The 17,234-nt window shown below is 37.9% G+C and overlaps 1 protein-coding gene across 1 annotated transcript in view; it reads right to left on the reverse strand.

Annotated features, from left to right (window-relative positions):
* PBRM1 (polybromo 1) overlaps positions 1-17,234 on the reverse strand; it is a 94,316-nt gene that overhangs the window by 47,685 nt on the left and 29,397 nt on the right. The window contains exons 12-16 of the mRNA XM_052637117.1: positions 13,037-13,250; positions 10,400-10,541; positions 9,166-9,263; positions 7,066-7,110; positions 2,017-2,293 (exon numbers count right to left, since the gene is read on the reverse strand). Of these exons, the coding sequence (XP_052493077.1) occupies positions 2,017-2,293; positions 7,066-7,110; positions 9,166-9,263; positions 10,400-10,541; positions 13,037-13,250 (776 nt within the window). The remainder of the gene's footprint in view (positions 1-2,016; positions 2,294-7,065; positions 7,111-9,165; positions 9,264-10,399; positions 10,542-13,036; positions 13,251-17,234) is intronic.

The following is a 17,234-nucleotide window of genomic DNA, read 5'->3' on the forward strand; positions in this document are numbered from 1 at the left end:
TTATGGTCCAATTCTCACATTCTTACATGACTACTAGAAAAACCACAGCTTTGACTACACAGACCTTTGTCAGCAAACTAATGTGTCTGCTTTTTAATATGCTGTATAGTTTCCCTGGTGGCCCAGAGGTTACAGCATCTGCCTGGAATGCAGGAGATCCGGGTTCGATCCCTGGGCCGGGAAGATCCCCTGGAGAAAGAAATGGCAGCCCACTCCAATACTCTTGCCTGGAGGATCCCATGGAGGGAGGAGCCTGGTAGGCTACAGTCCACGGGGTCGCAAAGAGTCGGACACGACTGAGCGACTTCACACACAGGTTGGTCACAGCTTTCCTTCCAAGGAGCAAGCATCTGTCAATTTCATGGCTGCAGTCACCATCTGCAGTGATTTTGGAGCCCAAGAAAATAAAGTCTGCCTCTGTTCCCATTGTTTCCCCATCTATCTGCCATGAAGTGAGGGGACCAGATGCCAGGATCTTCGTTCTTTGAATGTTGAGTTTTAAGCCAGTTTTTTCACTCTCTTCTTTCACCTTTATCTAGAGGCTCTTCAGTTCCTCTTCGCTTTCTGCCATAAGGGTAATCATCTACATATCTGAGGTTACTGATATTTCTCCTGCAATCTGGATTCTAGCTTCTGCTTCATCCAGCCCAACATTTCACATGACGTACTCTGAACATAAGTTATTATAAGCAGGTGACGATATACAGCCTTGATGTACTCCTTTCCCAATATGGAAGAATTCTGTTGTTCCAGGTTTGGTTCTAACTGTTGCTTTTGGTATTCCCATCTCTTTAAGAATTTTCCACAGTTTATTATGATCCACTCGGTCAAAGGCTTCAGTGTAGTCAATGAAGCAGATGTTTTTCTGGAATTCTCTTGCTTTTTCTATAATCCAATGGATGATGGCAATTTGATCTCTGGTTCCTCTGCCTTTTCTAACTCCAGCTTGAGTATGTGGAAGTTCTTGGTTCATGTTGAAGCCTGGCTTGGAGAATTTTAAGTATTACTTTGCAAGCGTGTGAGATGAGTGCAACTGTGTCGTAGTCTGAACATTCTTTGGCATTGCCTTTCTTTGGGATTGGAATCAAAACTGACCTTTTCCAGTCCTGTGGCCACTGCTGAGTTTTCCAAATTTGCTGGCATATGGAGTGTAGCACTTTAACAGCATTATCTTTTAGGATTTGAAATAGCTCCACTGGAATTCCATCACCTCCACTATCTTTGTTTGTAGTGATGCTTCCTAAGGCCCACTTGACTTCACACTCCAGGATGTCTGGCTCTAGGTGAGTGATCACACCGCCGTGGTAATCTGGGTCATGAAGACCTCTTCTGTACAGCTCTTCTGTGTATTCTCACCACCTCTTCTTAGTATCTGCTGCTTCTGTTAGGTCCACATTGTCTTTTATTGTGCCCATCCTTGCATGAAATATTCCCTTGGTATCTCTAATTTTCTTGAAGAGATCTCTAGTCTTTCCCATTCTATTTATCTAATTATATCATTTTATGGACTATCCTTACAGCAGTATGGCAACTGAGGATAGTAGTAACAATAATGATAAAAGATTTTAATGTCCTTGGCTTTCATTTGAGTGTTTGAATACCAGGCACTATGTAACATATTCTGTCAACATGAGCTCATTCTAATCCCACAACAACCCTAATGCAAGTACTATTATTAACCCCATTTTACACATGAGGCTCAGAAAAGATAAGTCACTTACACAGGGATTAGCAAGATAGGACTCAAATCTAAGATGTCAGATTATGACATTGTAATGACATTTCAAACAAGAGACTTGAGACTCTATGGATTTCGGTGCTGCAGGGGTCTGGGAACCCCTGGAACCAATCCCCTCCCACAAGGCAATGAGGGGTAACTGTACAGGGTATAAAGTTTTAACCTTCACAATGTCCTGCCTCCAATTTTAAACAATTAAGGAAAGACAAAATATTAAGCTAGTCATTGAAAGGAGTCATCACAGTTGGGAGCCTGTCAGGATCCCCACGTGCCCTTACCTGGGACCCCTCCTCGTTGTAGTGCCTGGCGTTGCGGAACATCAGCTTCATGTCCTCTATCATTCCCTCCTCCCCCGCATATTTGTCATTGCGGATGTTATGCTCAATTATTTTCAAGTCCATTGGCTCCAAGATGATTTTATAATAATCAGGATAGTCCTTTTTGGATGGTTTAACCATAAATAGATCACAAAGTCTTCTGCCTGAGCCTGGCTCACGAGCTTCAAGAACAACATTGAATAAGATTTTCATTCGCTGCTTTCTTATGTTCTTTTTACTGTTGGAAGTAAGAAAGGGGAAAAATGAGAACAGGTTTAGTTTTCTTGATAGAAGAATGAATATGAAATAAATTAATCTTGTGGACAGGTGCTTCATAATGATTACAATTTATTTATTATATATGGCACAAACACAGTAAACATGCTGGAAGCTATAAGCAAATATTAGGAAATTTTCCAAAACAGGTAAAACACAGTGACTGGCAGGAGTACCTAAGAACACCAGACAAACCTGTTTAGAATCTTTATGAAATGCAATGCTTGAAAAAAGTATTGTCTAACACCAAAGAAAATGAAATTCTATTATCAATTTTTTGAAGAACAAAGAAAAAGTGGAATAAAACTGCTGATTCCCTACTGTTACTAACAGTTCTCCCTTAAACAAGCAAACAAACACAAAGAGAAGTGTTCCATCTCCTAAGACAATCACTCCTGAACACCTGCATTTTCTGGTTACCAGAACAAAAGGGATGCTGTCTGACAGACTAGTATCTCCACAGTGGGTACAAATGTCTCAGGCATTTACGCTATCATGGTCAGTCCCTTCTCCCTCCCTCCATTATTCCACAATCCCAGCCTAGCTTAAAGAATAAATGGTCTGTGGTTCACCTAAGCTCCCGAGTAAATTTTCATCCTTGAGTATGAATCCCTATCTTGTCCAAATTCTCCCAATGAGATGTTGTGCTAGGAAATAGATGTCCTAGTACCACAGGACAAAGTACAAGGGACTACAGATTACAACCTGAGTTACAAAAAGGCGTAAGAGAACATATGGGCTAGCCTCCTAATTATTGAGGAAACTGGCTCAGAGAAGTTAAATGACTTGCCCAAGGTGAGATGTCCAATGAATTATTACAATTATTAGAATTAATGAATTATTAGAAGAGATGATCTTCCAATATGATGTCTGGCCCACTGTTTATATGACCTCAGGACACAGATATCTAAGACTAGCCAGACTTGAACCAGCAAACCATCAGTCTCTGAGATAGGTAATAAAAATAAATAACCCATGACTTACTTTCTATTCAACACTTACTAAAAGGGCACAGTGTCACATCTGGAGGTAAATATTTTCTATCCAGTCCCTATCTTACAAATGGAAGGGAGTTCATTACTGAAGCAAACTATGTGGCCAAATGGATCTCCTTACTCCAGTCCTGTGGCCACTCAATCTACTCCTGGGTCATAAAGAAGACGAAGGCCAGATATTTTCTCCATGAGGTTTAATATGCTTTTATTTTTAAAAAAAGAAAACTCAAATAAAGGATAACAGATGAGAAAATAAATACTCTATGTAAAGATTTTAAAAGTCTCAAAAACACCTATCTTCCTAACATCACAGAGCACAGGGCAACCTGAAAGTGATCCAATTAGGAGACACAAAGGACTCCACTGCCTAGAGCTGGGATCATCCTTGTCACCTGTGTCTTCACTTGGGGCTGCTCATTTCCACTGGTGGCTCTGGAATCATTCCTGTCATATCCCCACTCAGTATTTTGGTGTCTATGTCAAGTAAGTGATTATTTGATGACAGCAATCTAGGCGAAGTTTCATCTAATGCTAACTATTTCTCCAAAGAGGCATCCCCAGATGATGATGAGAAGGGAACAACTCTCTCAGTTCAGGACTTCAGCAAGTGAATAATGGAAGGGGGAGGCAGGACAAAGCTCCAGCATCGCAGAGCTCTGCACAACTGGGCAGAGACTGGACATCTTTAGCCTTCAAGAAGCCTCTAAAGAAAAAACTTCAGAACCTGGATTTGATATCACAGAATTTGATAACTGTTCTAATAGTTGACATTTACTGTTTTAGGACTTTTTACACTAATAGGATGTTTTACTGATAAGCATACAACTCCAGTTGTATGATTCACTTTAAGAGAGTGATGTGTAACTGGTTTCCATCCTCAAAGGCAAGCAAAATTTTTGTTATTAGGGTCACACAATCTTCTCTGAACTAATCCAGCTTTGTTATTTTGTTTACATTTTTCCAGATCCTTATATTGCCTTTGAAACCAAGAACCACTGGCCCATTACTTTCCATCTAACTGCCAGAAAAAACTCAGAGCTAAACTTCATATTCTTCTATAACTGTATTAGCTTGAGTGGCTGGTTTATTTGCTTTATCCTTTTCCAACATGATGCTGAATCTTATTATGTTCACACTTCTGAAAGTAACTTCAAACACTTCTGAAATGACATAAACTCTACATCACAAAAAGACAGCTACCGTATCACCCTATTTGATGCTTTCTGTTGACTGTTTTCAAAGGCCACGGCCACATGATTTTTAATTCTCTCAGAACCCCTCTATTCATCCTGCGTCTTTCCTCCCTGAGACTATTAGCTGTAAACAGTTAGTTCACTCTTCCCTATTTTGGGAAAGGTGCATAATTAAATCCCAGACCTGGTAACTAGCACACTCATTCTTTTTTAATCAGGACCTGTGAACATACTTAGGTAAAAAAAGCCTAAAGAGAGTTCCAAACCAGGGCTGCTCATCATTATGCGCTTAAGGGTGTCATATACTGAAGAGGGTGTTGATCCAGATCACAGACGCTGTTACAGTAAACATACAGTTTTAGAAGTTTACGGTCTTGTTAGCACTATGGTCTTGTGCTAACAAAGTCATTATATTACAGCAATTTTCCAATAAATGAACATCAAGTGTCTTGAGAAGTGGGTACTTTTTCTAACTTGCAAAAAGATCATGAGTTAGTGGAGGCTTCAGGCTGAATCCCTGATTTTCCAAGACCACCACCTTACCATCCTTTTGACCCCCAAACTCAGCCTAAAACACTGGAGTCAATGTCACTTTTTGCTTCTCTTAGTTTGTCCCCAAGTCCTAGGGGACCTTCACAGCCCTTCTAGATCTGATCTTCCCTTTTTTCATGCCATGGTGTTAGTCCTAACCTTCATAGTTTGTGGCTGACCACTTTCTTAAATCTTATTATTTTTACTATGAAGCTATTACTTAGTACATATTTGCATTTGATATACATAAAAGATTCCTATTTACAGTTACAAATAACTCTTCTACCACATGCCAGGGACTATGCTAAGCACTTATCATTTAATCCTCAAATTCTAAGAACCAAGTACAATTATTACCCCGATTTTGGAGATGTAGACACAGAGGCTTGGAGACTTAAGTGAGTACCTAAGGCCATAATCAGAACTGAGATTTGAATCAGTGATAGTCACCAGGCTGCTTTTATCATACAAATAAATGACAAAAAGCCAGCTCTTACCAAGGGCCTCTAATCAAAGTCAACCCGGCTCACAGGCTTCAAGGTCTCCCGGCCTTTACCTCTCTGGCCCTAGATCTCTAGTGATGCCTGCTGTGAAGCTAGGTAAACCCAAAGGTTCCTTCTTTTACAAGGCTTTTGTATTTCATCTACAAGGAGCAAAATCTTTTTATTCATCTTAGTGACTTTCCCAGTTTAATAACATCTGACCGAAAACAAAATGAAATCTACCATGCCTTGATGTCAACAGGAAATACTTCCAGATTCAGTGAGTATTCAGGCCCAGTTCTGTGAGTTTCAGGCATATTAAGCAATCAGGTCCTCACAGCAATCCTATGTAAGTTTTTGTCATCAACTCTTTCTTCAGATGAGAAAATTGTGATGAGCTTCAAATCATCGAGCTAATAAGAACTGTGATTTGAACCTGGGCAGTCAGGGTACAGAGTATGGGGTTATAACAGTACTCCACACTTCTGCTTCCTCTTCTGCTCAGAATCAAGTGCCACATACTATGAGTCATGTAAAAGAAATACCAATCCATGGTCTTTTTCTTAAATTTACCAATTAAGAAAACTTTTCTTAAGGAAAACAGTAGGAAGAAGATACTAAAACAGTAACTGTATGGACTACGTATGGTAGCAAATGTAGATAACTTCAAACATCTAACTTTCAAAGAAAAGCATGATAGGGAAATCACATTTCTGAAAGCTATTTGGGCAATCACACAACACTTCCATACAACTATACAACTGTGTGCTTCACACAGTTTTGTTTACAACCTGCCTCATTTCCCGGTCAGTAAATTCCTGAAAAGTAGAGATGATGACTCAACTTTTCCTTTGTGACCTGAAAGAGGACAGTCTGGTGTTCTGCAAGCAACTGACACTCCATGAATGCCAGATGGCAGAGGCAAAAAATAAAAGCACCATAAGATGATTACTAGGACTACATATGGCAACTGAAGGGCTGTTTTTAAAATCATAAGTAACATGCAAAAGAATGGATGGCTTTAAAGAAATAAAACACAAACAAGAGCAGAGACTAAGGAAATGTATTCATGCTCAAGAAGCACTAGCCCAATGCATAGGCACCAACAGACTGGTATCACTTGGATTATCAACACTGATTCTGATCCCTCCACCATCCCCAGTCTATAAGAGACGTTTCAGAAAAGAAATCTGCACCCGCCAGCCCCTGGATACAACCAACGCCACCACATTCTCAGCCTCTACCTCTGCTGCAGAAGCACAGCCACGATGACTGGTGCAGGGGCTTGCTGCCCCGGGCAAAGCTGGCAACAAATTAAGGGCCCTGACTATATCTAGGCTAATCCTCAGTTAATTTTACTAACCATACTCCTAAACTATACTGTTTTCTTTATTCATAAGACAAACTGGCATCCAAATAAAAACCATTATTTCACATGCTTAAGACTGCACTTTTCGGCTAATCAGTGCTGACCATGCCATAGAAGTTACACTTAAAAAAAAACATGTTTATGCATAAAAAAGGACTGCACACCTGGAGAGCCTCCTGAGACCCAACATCTCACTGTCAAGAGTGTTCCTGGGAAAGCAGAAACAAACATTACATGTGAAGAGAAACAAAACAAGCAACATTGGAGGTCATGTATAAACCAAATATGGTTGAGAAAAAAGAGGATCATTTAATCCAAAGGATAAAAGGTTTTAAGAATACTTGGAACATTTCAACAAGGAAGACAGCAGGTGGATTTTAGGGTAGAGGGGTTGGAGAGAAGAATGTATTTCCAGAATGAAGAGAACATACCCGCAGTAATTTTTTTCACAATCTTTGACATGAAAAAAATAAGGCAAAGACAGAACCGTATTCAATACTTCAGAGTCAAGTCAAGCAGTATTTGGAAAACTTGGCCCTGCCTTCTCTGGACATGCTTAACTTCACCTATCAGGCTGTGATGTTTACCTGAGTTCTGGAGGAGTCCATTTCTTATTACCAAAACCTCTCAACATAACTACCTTCTAAAAGGCTTGCTACGTATTTCCTTTGTCACAGTCCAAAGTACAGGACTTGCTTCTCTCAACCTCTTCATGTGTGCTCGTGTCTGTATTTCAAACCCAGATGTGTTCTTTTACTGCTTTAGCTATGATTTATATTTGCTCTTCTCTTACTTGTATTTTTCACTTCATTAAACAAAACACTTCCTAGGAAACCTGTGCATGAAAAGACTTTCTCTCTAAAGTGGGATTTTATTATTTTGAGAACATAATGCTTAGCTTTCTTTTTATGGGAGGTTTTAATTAGAGTAATAACTTTCCTTTCATCCACTTGGGTTGTCCCACAAAGTACAAGCCGTAGGGATTTTTTAAGGATCTGGCCTGGGCTAATGCCTCCTTGGAACTGTTTTCTTAACACTCAACTAGTTTAAGATCTCTCTTGTCATTCAGTGTTGGCACTAATTGTACCATCACTTTTGCCTCCATTACCTTCTTTTGCCTGAGAAGTTTTTATCTTTGATTGGTGACTGATCTGGAAAACACAGGTGATGCTGTAGTAGTTATATAATTACACTCAAAGATGTTCTTGATTTGATGTCTCTGATCTGGTCTCACATTTTTCCTCCGTTGTCCCTGGTATAACAAGGAATTAAGAACTTGGAAGGATGAAATTCATAGGCCAGTAATGGAGGAGACTCATACCTCAGGGCACACCAATCAATTTAGTTACCTTGGCATAGCATAGCAAAGTTATTTTCATTGCTAAAAAAAATTTCTCAAAAGCTATTTACAGGGAAAGACAAGACAGCTTCTCTTTTCTAAACCATTTTAAAAAAATTGTCTGGTGTCAGTGGATCTACAATACATGAACAGAACTGCATTAATAGTTACTAATGACTTCATTCAATTTTGAATCTGTCAGGCCCTGCTATTAGTGATGAACTTATTCTTTGTTTAAGGTTTCCTCCCTGTTATCATAAAGATGGTGAGACAGTTAAGGCTCAGGAAGAAAAAGGTGTTCCACAAAGATCAAATCAGAAAAACTCCATGTGGGAGGTGCAGACAAAAGAGATGGTCTTGCATGATTCTTTATAGGAGTCCAGCTTCAGAATCTCACAGTAAGGTCCCCTTCCATAAAACCCATGAGAAAAAGGAAGGGTTAGGGAAGTTGAGAGAAAGATTAGAAAGAAAAGAAAAACAAATATCTAGCTTAACCTGTTATGAACTACAAGAAGTTGTAACTTGGTACTTTATATGACATCCTTAAAATAGCAAATAAAGATCAGATTAACAAGGGAAAACAAAGGGGTAAGAATAATGACTGACTTTTTTTTTAAATCACCACATAGAAATTGCCTAAATTAGATTTAAAGGGCTTCTTAACAATGCCACATTAAAACAAAATAACCTGGATAGCAAAAAGAATAACAGATTTCACCAGGCTATATAAATAATTATTTTAAAATATGTTATCTAAAAACACGTTACCAAGAAAACACTAATCATACAATTAACAAATGAATTAAATGTTATAAAGTATTAAATTTTATAATTCATACTTGACAGCTTACAGAAACAATTTTCTGCACTTAAATCTGAAAAAACAAACTGAGACGATGTCTCCAGTTATATGAAGAATATATACCTTTTTCTTTTGGCACTACCAGTATCAGAGGTGGCTGAAGAAATCATGCTGTCTCCATCCTCAATGTCGTCTCTCCTAGCAAGCTCTTTCTTCTTTGCCTAAAACAGAAGATATCCCAGGAGTCGAGCTCATTCTGCTGAGCATTTCTAGAATATATTAATATTAAAGAGCTAGACACATCAGATTCAAGCAGAAAGATACAACCACACGTAGAATACTCAAAATCAAAAAGAAGTCATTAAACATTTTCAATAACCCAATTTAACAAAAGTTTGCATGACAGAAAAATAGGTTAAAAAAAATGGATCCAGAGAGTTGAGGAATCAACTCTAGCTAAACTGAATTTAAGACTCCGAAGGACACCAATTTGTTCAAAGCACTGAGACAAGCTGTTGGGGCACCCTGCTCTGGTGTCCGTATTTCAGTAAAGCCAAGTCAAAGCTAGCCTTTAGCACCCTTGACTTAAGCAACAGTGTGACTAAGAACAAAGCTTAAAGTGAGAGGTGAAATAAGATCTACTTTTCAACACATGCATTTTTAAAGACCTTCTGCCAAAGAGAGCTAAAGTCCAATGATAGCAGACTTAGGGAACACACACAGAGTTCTGAAAACAAAATACTGACATCCTCAACATGGATCACAGAGCTGACCATATAAAAATGGAGATTCTACAGGTGATATAAAATTGCTTTTGTTGTTCCTTGCTCTGAGATTCTCTTTCCAGGAAGATTCTACCAAAACTGACAGGTAGACACAATTTGTATTTCATATCTATGCCCTTTTTTCTCAAAATACTGAGATGACCCATGGCCTCAGATGCCCTCCAAGGTGTGCTCTTAGAAATAATTCAATCAACTCATGGACACTGTACAATGATGAATTAGCCTAAAGATGACCCTTCTCCTAGAACCAACACTACCTCAAGAGAGACAGTGTCTAGAACCAAATAAATAAAATCTGAATGCAAAATAGCATCTGTGATTGGAGGGAAGCATCCTCATAACCCTAAAATTACTCCTCAGGGACAAATCCCTGCTTCTTCCACTCACAAAGCTAACCCAGTCTAAACTATTATTTCTACTCTGCATAGTCCTGAAAGCTCTTAGAAAAATACTAAAAAAAAAAATCAGTACTTGTGGCTAAAACGAATGACCTGACATTGCTGGAGGAAAATCACATATCTTAACACACTCAATTATACATACAACAACTTAGCAAAACCAAGAAATCATACCTGCATGACTTGCTGCAGTTTTAGAACTCGCTTGTAGATGGCCGAGTTGGGAACATTATAGCGTTTGGCATTTTCAAACATTAAATTCAGATCACACTCCAAATGATCTAAAGTTTCATATTCTTGGTTTTTTAGCTTTGTTCTGTGAAAGACAAACACAGGGCTAGAACCTTCCATTCTGAATATGCAGAAACACCGTTCCTGAAAGTTCAGTGCAAAAATCTTGACAAATATTACAAGGTAGTTTACCAGTGATACTGACTAGAGGCCTGGAAGTGACAATTTCCAAATATAAAGTGAAGGAACAAAAGCACCACTATATTTAGACAACATGATAATTTAACTGAAAACCCAAAAGAATAAAACACTACAAGCAGCAATAAGAGAACCTAGTAAGGTGGTCAACTACAAAGCAAACTTATTAGCAAAACTCCTAAGGTAAAATCCTGGTATCGGCTACATGAAAATCCTGTTGTTGTTCAGTCGCTAAGCTGTGTCTGACTCTTTGCAACCCCAGGCAAGAATACTACAGCTGATTGCCATTTCCCCCTCCAGGGGATCTTGCCGACTCACGGACAGACCTGCTGTCTGCTGCATTCATAGGTGGATTTTTTTAGCACTGAGCCACCAGGGAAGCCCTTACATGCAAACCCTAGGAAGAGATAAAAATCAGGGAGGTTTCAAGCTACCGTAATGAAGAATCATGGTGATTTACACATTTCAGAAAATAAGAGGTCATTCCTCTTGATGAGAGTTAAAGAAAAGAGAAAGCACTGGCAACTACATGAAGGAACATGTAGAATAATAAACATTAACCTCCAGGGGAGTTGCATAAGGGAAATGAAGAGCAGTCCGTTTTTATTTGTTGGGGGGGTGGTTCTGTGCTGTGCTGCTTGTGAGATCTTAGTTCCCCGACCATGAATTGAACCTGGCCCCACAGTGAAAGTGCTGAGTCTTAACACTGGACCATTAGGGAATTCCCTGAAGAGCAGTCTTAAGATGGTAATGAGAGGCAGAGTAATGTTAAGAGTCCTTCTGCTACTCTTCCTCCAACACAAACAATTATAATTAATCACAATGGCTTAATACTGAGGTTTTTACTTACTTTAAGTCTTAAGAATTGTAATAGCTGTCTCAGACATTTAGGCTATTACTAACACTAAGGCTATCCCAAGTCCCTGTACACCTGGTACAAAGTGAAGCATCACAGTCTGCCTTAATGCTATATGGATTTAGACAGGACAGACTTTTAAAGCTTGACTGAAGCACTTGTCTGCTACCCATCAAAGTCACAAAAACAATATTAGGTAAAGAACCACATTATGTGTACAGCTTCACAGAATTAATGTAGAGATTCCACACTTTGCTCTTAGAATGACACATCATTCACTACACATGTAAAGTTTTACTTAAAATTTACTAAAATCATATATAGATTCCATGAAGTGCTTACAGAGATAAGAATGTTATAATAGAACATTTGATTCTCTGGGATGAAGCAAAAAAAAAAAAACCAACTAAGCACATACTCAGCTCTCACGACCTGTGGCTAGCAACAAGAGTTTAAATTACAGCCTTGGACTTATTCATGCTAACTTCAAGGATAACATGCTGGATATTCTCAACACCCACAAAGAACAATAGAGAACCTAAACTAGTATTAACAGATGACAATCTATAACAAATCTGCAGATATTTATCAGTCAGATATTAATCAAGGATGGGAGTGGGAAGGAAAGGGTAGAACAGGAAATAAAGCATGGGGATGAAGCCCCAGCACAACAAAGATGGTCTATGTAGCCATGTTGTCGAGCTCCTCCCTACCCTTCCCTTTTTTTTTTTTTTTGCTTTTGATGACACTCAACTATATTCCTTCTGCTAACACATCTTCCTAGGATTGTGCTGTGCAATACAGTGGTCACACATGTCTGTTTACAGCAAAATAAAGTAAAACTTGAAATCTAGTTTCATTATGCCACATTTCAAGTTTTCGACAGTCATATGTCGAGTGGCTACCAGAGACAGTACAGATAAAGTAACATTTCATCATCACAGAAAGTGCTACTGGTCAGCACTGCTCAAGATTTCCCTGCTGCTCTGATGAAGAAAGAGCACAGTGGAAGGTGGTCCAGCTCCTATGGGGCACGACTGGCTCAGCACGCATCCTTGGAAAGGAAGTAGATTAGATGCCCTAAGAGTTGACCCTTCAAAAGGGAAACCAAGATACAAAATTTTACATGCAGGTAAATTGTTGTGATTAAAATATCAATAAAAGGAATAGGAAGAGAAATTTTTGCGCAGTTATAAGAAATGAAGAGTTAAATTCTGAGCTGCATAATTTGTTTTTATAATCCATAATCTGACACACAAATGAATAGCTGGGATACCTTCTGTTTATCTGTCTCTTGACACTACTGTAATACAAAGAATGTAATCTGTAGTTAATCAAATTTATTTCTCATATGTACAATGGTGTGATACTTAAGCATATCATATGCTTAAGTACATGCTCAAGTTCATGTCTAGACATATGAAAAACATTTTTATACCCTCATCCATTTTAGAAATGAAGGATATATGCACAGGCTCAATCACAAGAAAATAGATGTATACTGAGTAAGGTAAATGATGTATTACCTGATCTGTTGTAGTGATATGGGTGTTTTAATTTGCTGATAATAATCAGGATATTTTTTCTTTGAAGGCAAATGGAAAAAAGGTTCAGCTATTAGCTGGCCTTGGTTATTCCGACAGCTCCGAACTGTGTCATAAAGCTGATAAAAAGGATTTGAAACATCCATAAATGAAGTAATGCTCTCTGCTTCCGATTCTCCTTCTTCATATCGCGCAGCTACAAAGACATAAAAGATATTTATAAGGGGAATTAAAAAAAACATTTTTTAAAGCTTTTAACAACCTTCCAGATTATGCTGTGTTTGAGAATACTTATTTTAAAAGAATAGTCTCTAGCCTTCATTAAATATGCTGTTAGTAATGCTTACTAAAAGTGTATGCTTACTTAAGAGAAATGTTACATAGAAACAGAATGTTACATAGTAAAAGTTATACTGTCTTGGTTGTTGTAATTTAGTTGCTCAGTCCTGTAGGATTCTTGTGACTCTTGTGATCCCACAGACCACAGCCTGCCAGGCTCTCCGTTCATAGGAATTTTCCAGGCAAGAATACTGAAGTGGGGTGCCATTTCCTTCTCCAGGGGATCTTCCTGGCCCAAGCATTGAACCCCTATCTTCTCCAAGTCTCCTGTAAGTCTCCTCTATAGAAGGCAGATTTTTTTACCTAAGGGAAGCCCTAATTGTCTGTCTTTAAAAGGTTACAAAACAGTTTCTCTGCCATCTTTGGAGATCCTTGCTTATGTGTGCTTGGACAAGAAAAGGAGCAGTTATTCTCAGATCTCCAGAACTAAAGCGACAGCATATAGCTTAGGATAAATGTAGCTGGGGGCTGGTATTGACAAATTTGACTTAAAGTGAGGCAAAATCAAAGAGATTTACCTGTAGCAGACCTTAGGAAACATGTTTTCCTTTATTGAGAAAACTTTTAGGTAGAAGCTAATCATAGAAACACCAAAACAAAACATGCAATCACTTTAACAGAAATACAAAATATACTGTTCATTTCTCTGAACTCTTAAACTGTATAAGGACCTGATTTAAATTATTTCTTGATGGATCAGGATAACCAAAATCACTATGTCTCCCAGGCAAGTATGAGAATCACTTATTCAGTACTTAGTTACATATTAAGAGCTTGATAAGCACCATTCTGAGGTAATCCTAACATCACCATACAGAACAGGTACTGTCATTTCTTTTCCAAAGGAGAAAACTGGACATGAGAAGTTGATGACCTGCCCAAGGTCATCTGGCCTGTAAAGTAGTCAAGAAGGGATTTAAGAGTCAAGGAGCTAGAAGCAAAGCCAGAAGTTGGAAACTATGCAGTCTTTCCTGACTCCACTACCTCTAATCTTTTCATAAAGCTCTTGCACATGTTTTATTGAATTTAAATTTAGGAATATATTTTGCTGTTACTGTAAACTGTATCTTTTTTTAAAATTACATTTTCTTTTTATTTTGATTCTGGAAATGAAGTCAATTTTTGTATAATAATTTACATTGGCATTTTATTATTATTAACTCTAGCAATTTATCTGTAGTCTTTTAAATAGAAAACTCAAAAAGTACTCTTATTGATTGCAATCCTTATAAACCCTTCTCTTCTGATCCTTACAGCCTCACTGTTATCACTGTTTGCTGGCTAGTACTTTGAACAAGAAGCAACAACATTTTAAACTCTGTTTCTTATGATAAGGAGAATACTACAAATGTTTCTCCACTGAAAGTGCCATTTATCAGGTTAGGAAAGTTCCCTTCTACTCCTAGTATGCTTAGCTTTTATCATGAATGAGACTTGTAGTTTAATCAAATGCATTTGCTGAGCCAACGCCATGGTTTTGCTCCTTTATTCTACTAATACAGTAAATAATACTTTTATCTTTTATGCTGAACTAATCTAGTATTCCTGAAATAAACCCAACTATGTTATTGTGTATTACAGATACTGGCCACCTCATGCGAAGAGCTGACTCATTGGAAAAAGATTCTGATGCTGGGAGGGATTGGGGGCAGGAGGAGAAGGGGAAGACAGAGGATGAGATGGCTGGATGGCATCACTGACTCGATGATGTGAGTTTGAGTGAACTCTGGGAGTTGGTGATGGACAGGGAGGCCTGGTGTGCTGCGATTCATGGGGTTGCAAAGAGGTGGACACGATTGAGCAACTGAACTGAACTGAATCTAGTATTCCTGAAATAAACCCAACTGTGTTGCTGTGTATTACAGATACTGCTAGATACAGTGTGCTTATGTGGATTGCAAATACTGCTAGACACAGTGTGGTTATATTTTGTATGGTTTTGGTTTTATATCAGATTCAAAGAATAAATTGCGGAGTTCTTTTTTTACTCACTGCAGGAGTTTATTATATAATTCTGTTCCTTGAATGTATGGCTTGGTGTTTTCAATGCAGGAGTATCTCTAATTAGCAATTTAATGTCTTTAGTGATGATATGACTCATCAGTCTTTTTATTCCTGAATCAGTTTTCAGGCGTTCATCAGTTTCTAGGAATTTGTCAATTTTATCTAAACATTCAAATGTATTTGCATTATGCTGTCTACATATGCTCTATATGCTCTTTTTCTCCTAATATTTTATTTGTGCCTTCTATTTCTTTACAATCTTGCTATAGATTTACATATTTTATTACGAGCTGTAACAGGAAAATTTTTGACTTCATTGATCTTTTCCATTAGAGATTTCCTTTCTAAAGAATTATCTCCTGTCCTTGGCTTTACCATCTTTTATCTAACATCTCTGTTTTTCTTATTATTTACTTATCTTGGATGCTTGTTAGTTCATTAACTTTCAGCTGCTTTTCTTTCTGAATAGAAGCAGTCGGAACTACTAGTGGCACCTCCACTGTTTTTGATACATATTATTTTCATTATTGTTACTGTTCAAATTTAAGTAATTAAATTTCTATTACAATTACTCCTTTTAAAAATTTATCTTAAAAAAAAAAAAAAAAAAAAACACGTAAGCAAAAGATCATGAAGCCTGTGAGAGGTTTCTGCTCCCCAAGTTGGTGGAAAACACTAAGCTGGCAGATTGGATTTTTAAATAAAGATCTACTAAAAAAAAAACAAAATACCTAAGTAAAAAATTTATTTTTCATTATTAGTTGCTATCACAGCTGTATTACAGTCAGAAATATGGTCTGTATAATACCTGATCTTTCAAATTTGTTGAAATTTGTTTTATGGCTAAGTACATGACCAATTTTTGTAAATCTTCCATGTGAACCAGGGAAGAACATGTATTCTCTAACTGTAGAATACTTGCCTGTTAATAACCAACTTGTTGTGGTAGGCTGAATAATAAGCCCCCACACAAATCTAGGCTCTAATCCACAGAACTTGTGAATATTACTTAAATGGCAAGAGACTGCAGATATGATTGAAAGGAATCTTGAGTTTGGGAAATTATCCTGGATTAATCTCTGGGCACTAAACATAATCACAAGGATCCTTATGAAAGACAGGCAAGAAGGTCAAAGGAAGAAGGAGATGGGGTGACACGTAGAGATTGAAATGCTGTGTTCTCCATGCAGAGGAAGGGGCCATGAGCCAAGGAATACAGACAGCCTCTAGACACTGGAAAATGTAAGGAAGTCCATTATCCCCTACAGCCTCCAAAAGGACACCGGCCTGCCAACAACCTGATATTAGATTTCTGACCTTGAGAGCAGAAGGGAATAAACTTGTGATGTTTTAAGCCACTAAGTTTGTGGCAATTTGTTTTAGCAGAAATAGGAAACAAATAAACTTTCGAGGAATTATATTCAAGTCTTCTCTGTCTTCACTGGTTTTTTTGGCTGTGTATCTAGCAATTGATAGAAGCAGGCTCCCACTCTAACAGCAATGTTGACACTTTCTCCAAGTTCTATCTGTTTGTTTTATATATTCTGAACCCTTTTAGGATTTATCTGCCTGATGCAATAAACTTTTTATCAGTATAAGGTAAATTCATTTTATCTTTGGAAATGCATTGTTTGAAAGTCCAGTTTAGCAAAAGTCAACGTAACTACCATCTGGTTATTATTTGCCAGGGGTATCTTTTTTCTGTTCCATCCTTTTACATTCACTTTTCCTGTATATTTAAGATGTGTCTCTTGTAAGCAGTATATAACTTGATTTTTAAAATACCCAATCTGGAACTGTCTTAATTGGCAAATTCAGGCCACTAACACTTATTTCA

This window comes from Budorcas taxicolor, chromosome 1 (assembly GCF_023091745.1).
Source record: "Budorcas taxicolor isolate Tak-1 chromosome 1, Takin1.1, whole genome shotgun sequence".
NCBI classification, from domain to species: Eukaryota; Metazoa; Chordata; class Mammalia; order Artiodactyla; family Bovidae; genus Budorcas; species Budorcas taxicolor.